Raw genomic sequence first — 5,567 nt, 5'->3', positions numbered from 1 at the left:
GGCGGCATAAGAACGACTGCGAGCGGCAGTAAGGGAAGGGCGGCGAGGCGAGGCTGGCGCTGGAGCAAATTTGAGAGGAAGAATGAGAAGGCATAAGGTTGAGGAAGGCCATCTGGCCGTTAGTTTTGCATCTGACGGCCGAAAACGAATCCACTAACGCAAAATAAGTTTTCATTTGGTTGACCTCTGGACTATCCGATATTATATAGTGAAATAAATGTGCTATAAATTGCGTATATATATATATATATATATATATATATATATATATATATATATATGTTCAGTATTTTTTATTGAAAACATAGTAAGCAAAGAAAGAAGTGGCAAAATGGTTTAAACCAAACTAATACACCACTATTGGAAAAATAAATGAAGCCGGGTATGAAGTATACTCGGCAAAGAGCATTTTAATCTCTGCAAAGTTTAAGGCGAGTGTTGCACTCGCCTTACAGTACTTGGCTTAATGTGTATCGGCTTGGGCAATGTAAGCCGAGTGTCCTTCACGGGTACTTGGCTTATGTGTTAGCCGAGTATAAACCAGTGGCTCTTGGCAAAAAATGCGGGATCAGGGCCGGCGCCACCTAATGGTGGTGCCACGTGGCGTCTCTATAAGCCGAGTATATGGCTATGCCATGTGTCCAGCTGGCCTCGCGGCACGTTCTGACTTTGGAACCAACGGAGCACATACCGCGATATCTGAAAACAGCAGTGTCTATTCTTCTCAACTAGTTGAGTGAAATGTTGTGTGATTGATTCAGAGAGCAGCGGGAGGCGCAAATCTGGCCCTAGAGGTCCTCGCAAGAGAAGGATACCATTATGCAGGTCAGGGTAGGATATTTGGTAACCATTTTGGGGTAAGAGTCATGTTACGTATTCTCATGGAGAAATCCAACAAATTATTATCTACACATGTATCAAGTGTTTTCTTTATAGTGTGCACCCTTTTAAGTTCAGCTTCTGCAATTAATCCATCAGCAGGGCAGCAGGCAAAGTATTCGGTGTCATTGGTTGTTTGAACATGACATCATGCACCTTCTGCAAGTGAAGGCCGAAACATAACACAAACATACGGAAGCCCAGTGTCCTTTCATCAAATCGTGTTAAGAGTCAAAACAACTAATCATTTTGCATGTGATCCTAATATGGGTACGCTAAGGGGTGTGAAGAGTATAGGACAATACCTTACAAATTCGAAGTTGCAAAATATTGATAATTAATTAGAGAGAAATCACGAAAGTAGTGGATCGGAAGGGCGATGAAAACTAGAGTATATAGAATGGGTAATTGCGGAAAGAAATAAATGCAATAACTAAATATAAATGCAACTGTGTAGGATTAGAAATCATTGTTTGCACTAAAAAATAGGTTTAAAAAAGTAGCGCATGTGTAAGCCGAGTGCCGTTTATTGGGTACTCGGCTTATATATAGCACCGTCACGGAGACTTCTGCAGCTGCCGTGATGGCCACGTGGCAGAAACCTTTGCCAGACAATGGCTGTAAGCCGAGTGCCTTTCCTCCTATATACCGAGTATCGGTCATGCACAGAGAGCGTTTTGTGCACACACTCGGCTTACTCGTATGGAAGCCGAGTACCAATTTTTTGTTGTGTATTATCCGGTCACTACTCGGCTTAGGTTGATTTAAGCCGAGAACCCGTGTTTTAACACTCGGCTTACACGTTAATACTCGGTAGCATGTGATTTTCCTGTAGTGCACAATACAATACATCATTTGATTATTATTTGTATTTATTCACAACCACAAGAGGTGAAGGTTATGGATGTGTGCACCGCATGATGCGAAGGCCGGGTAAACCTCCTTTTTGAAAAAACAAGAGATGGATGTTTCGATGTGAACATCTACATAGAGAAGAATTGGCTTTGCAAAAAAAGGCATAGGGAAGAATTTATTGGGATTCTGTGTCCAAGAAATAATTTATTGGGATTTTATTCCTGCTGCTTTTTCCTTTTCCACAAGCTTTTCTCTTCTGCATCGCCAGCACAACCACCTGTTGCAACCTCCCTATCACTCCAAATTATTACAGTTATTCAGTTGGTATCACTATCCCAATAACGACAGAGGAAGGTAATAAGTCACGTGTTTTATGCACGGTACAGAACAAGGAGCAGCAGCGACAGGGGGATCCTATCCTATTGGAAGGCCAACTGGACCACACACCTACAGAGAATAACCCACAGATTTGCTTTACAAGAATTATTGATGAGGCTTAGCTATCTGTTGGCTATGATGCTACGCCTGCAGCTGCTTCGCTGCATGGCTAGTACTGCATGTGTCCATGTCTCGCTTAGTTATATGCTGTTTTCATCCTTGTAACTTGGGCAGTAACTTTGTAACATATCGTATGCGGCCATTCTGGAGCAGTGCATATCACCATAGTATGTCTTTGCCTTGCTTATGCCTTATGAGTAGTAGTACTGATATAGTAAATTATGACCCGGTAAAAAAAGACAGCAAAAGGAAAGGGAGAAGAAGCTCTATGCGAGGTTTCATACTTTCATTCTAGACATAAAATGAGTAAGAAATCACAAGAACCCAGTAATAAGGCGAATAGACCATAAGTTTGCAGTGACAAGAACCTCGATCCAGTAATTCAGAGCTTGAGAGACAGATCGATCTCCTCGGCGATGAGGTCCCGGCGGGCTGCCTCCGGCGGAGACGCCCTCCTGTGCGAGGAGCTCCCGGCGGCATTGCTGGTCGGGTCCTTCCCTCTCCTGCTGGCCTCCTCGCCGGCGCCGACCTGGCCCACGTGGCCGTGGCGGCGCGCGGCGGCCAGCTCCCGCGTGCGTTTGGCGACGCTGCGCTCGAACTTGTGGGCGTTCTGGTGGCCGCCCAGCGCTTGGGAGGAGTAGAACTTCTTGTTGCAGTAGGTGCAGGTGAAGTAGCCCAGCGGCTCCGGCGACGACGCCCGATGCAGGGAGAGGTTGAGGTCGATGTCGCCCTCTCCCTCGCCGCCGTTGGACTCCATATGGCGAACGGCCGGCCGGCGGAAAAGGCTCAAAGGTGGTGCGAACGGGGGTCTCAGCAGGTGCGAACTAGCTAGCTAGCTTGTGTATTCTAGTTGTCTAGGAGAATTGATGCGTACGGCGGTGCCCCCAATTTCCCACCCAAATGATTTAAGCGGTACAGCACAACCCTAGAAGGGAGTAGAGAGGAGGAGAGGAAGTAGGTGTACGAGGGTAGTATATATTGTACGCTTGTTCTAAGGAGCACACGTACTGTGCAGGATCTGTCAGGGTGAGAAAGAGAAAAACGATGAAAAGGACAAGAGATTTCATGTACCGATGGATCAGCCAGTAGACGAATAGGATTGCTTGCCAGCAGATTGGGGTGCTGCTGTCCGCTGGATCTTGGACCGAAAGCTGTGGACCTACGCCAAAGAAAGAATTGTTCAACCACTGGTCTGACCGTCACCGTATGCCCCGGAGCTTGCTCATTTCTCAAGTATCCGCAATATTTTCACGTGAGAATTGTACAGCCACTCATCAATCAAATAGTTAGAATATCGCAAAAAAATGGCTAAAGAAAAGGAGATATGTTTACTTAAGAATTATAAAGCTTTGAGTGTTTGTTTCTGATTCTCGCGGTTGCTCGTCTAACCGTTGAGAGATGAGGCTCACTCTGTTTTTATTTCTTTTTTCTTGGATGCTGGATACACTTGTAAGACTGAGACACTACTCTTCATATTTGGGATGCATGCGCCATTATGATAAAGAGATCAAGGATTCCTTTTTTGGACCCGAAGGAGTACAAATCACCTTCTCACTGTATATGGTAGTATGTGATAGCCCACAAAATATAGGGGAGCACAACAACTTTTGTTGGACAGTATTTCAACCCTAATTTCTATTCGACATGATGGAAGCGAGAGAATACGTGTAAACTTTGGCAATTGAATTGTCAATTCAACCACACCTGAAAAGAGTACTTGCTCAAAGAAATTATTAGTAACAATGATAATATGGTGAATGGAGTGGTGTATGTAGCATCAAAGTAATATAAGCAAAAAAAAGAACCCGCAGTTGGGAAGTACAAGTAATTTAAAGAGAGCAAACAATAGTGTGAAACGTAAGCATAGGGGTGGATATTGGGTCGTTGTATGGATGGTACCAAATATGTAACACAACAATCAACTAGAATAAAATCATTAGCTCATGTTCTTGAATTATTGTAGGCATGCCTGACGTGCTTATTTCTTTTCTTTAACACAATACAAACATATATGCTCACATACACGTACATACACTCACCTCTATAAAGGCACACACACAAACCCTACACCTGTCAGCACCTCCGAGATACTAAGCCAGCATAACATCTTAAGATTGACGAAGTCACCATAGGTGCCTTCGTAGTTAATGGAGACGTCTCCTCCCACTGGACGAATATTGCTGGAATGCTCGAAATAACCAAATCCAGGAAATACAAGCACCAGTGTCAAGTTTAGGACTTGAACCCTAGGGATGGTTCTACCACAAGGAATCTAATCATATGAGTTGCGCTCAATTCACACATGCTTATTTCTCATAACTTGCTTTTTTTTGCAGTCCTCTTCAGAAACTAAGGGCAACTAAGAACTAAGATGGCCTTTGGGATCGATCGGAACAACGCATTACAAATAGTGAATACATATAATTCTCAAACTATAGCTACTCCCATTGATATCCCAAACTGTCACCGCCGGGGCCTCCAGTTCCAAACTATAGTAGGTTCATATGACTTGCGAGTATAACCATTAACAATAATATCATAGAGACATAAATAGTGCAGGTCTAAAATTGTATTACTTGGGTCCTAGTAATAAGCATTGGGCACAACAAACTCATAGCAAAATCAATTCTTGAACAATCATGACACTTCAGGTCATCCCCCCATCAGTCCAATATATATTACATAATGTATCTCATCCAACACATGTGTCTAAAGTGGATTACTCACACATGGCCGGGAAGGGCATGATGGCGTTGTTAGAGAAGGGATTGACGGAGTCGATGGTGCAGTTTGCCTCTCTTTGGAGGCAAAAACATAGCATCCATCAGTCTAGGATTAAGAACATTGGTAGCAATGCTTCTGCCTTGAGGAACATAGTGGATAAGTATGAGGGGGTATCACGGAGTCAATATAAGCCAGCAGTCCCCAAGAAAGAGCCAGCGGAGTTTAGGTGGCACAAGAAGAAACTATACACATGCGAATTCACCATACCAATGTAATGGCACAAGATATTCCTCGAATTGTAAAGAAATGGTTGTAGGAATCTTGTGTCCATCAACTATATCCAAATATTACTTGCCATTATTCATAATACCTCATTGTGGAATTGTTGCTTTGGAGAAGCATGGAAATTGTTATCATTGATGGGAAATTGTTCCATGGCAAATTAAACATAAAATATCATCTCTCTTCCCTCTCAAACCTTCATCGCACCATATGGGTTGGTAGGTTAAAAAAAGCTATGGGTTGGCATGGATTGTGGGATTATGGAATTCTACCTCTTGTTCTAGCGAGTGTCACGGCGATGTTGGCGGTCGATGGCAGTATCTCTATCG

The 5,567-nt window shown here is 43.5% G+C and overlaps 1 protein-coding gene across 1 annotated transcript; it reads right to left on the bottom strand.

Moving 5' to 3' along the window:
* Positions 1–2,480: 2,480 nt before the first annotated feature.
* Positions 2,481–3,197, bottom strand: LOC119301639 (zinc finger protein 2-like). The gene has a single exon (XM_037578636.1). The coding sequence runs from the start codon at positions 2,987–2,989 to the stop codon at positions 2,615–2,617; it is 375 nt and encodes a 124-aa protein (XP_037434533.1). The 5' UTR covers positions 2,990–3,197; the 3' UTR covers positions 2,481–2,614.
* Positions 3,198–5,567: the final 2,370 nt, after the last annotated feature.

The sequence above is a fragment of the Triticum dicoccoides genome, chromosome 5A (assembly GCF_002162155.2).
Source record: "Triticum dicoccoides isolate Atlit2015 ecotype Zavitan chromosome 5A, WEW_v2.0, whole genome shotgun sequence".
NCBI lineage: Eukaryota > Viridiplantae > Streptophyta > Magnoliopsida > Poales > Poaceae > Triticum > Triticum dicoccoides.
Note: the sequence above shows the minus strand (reverse complement) of the source record. Positions and strands in the feature narration are given on the sequence as shown.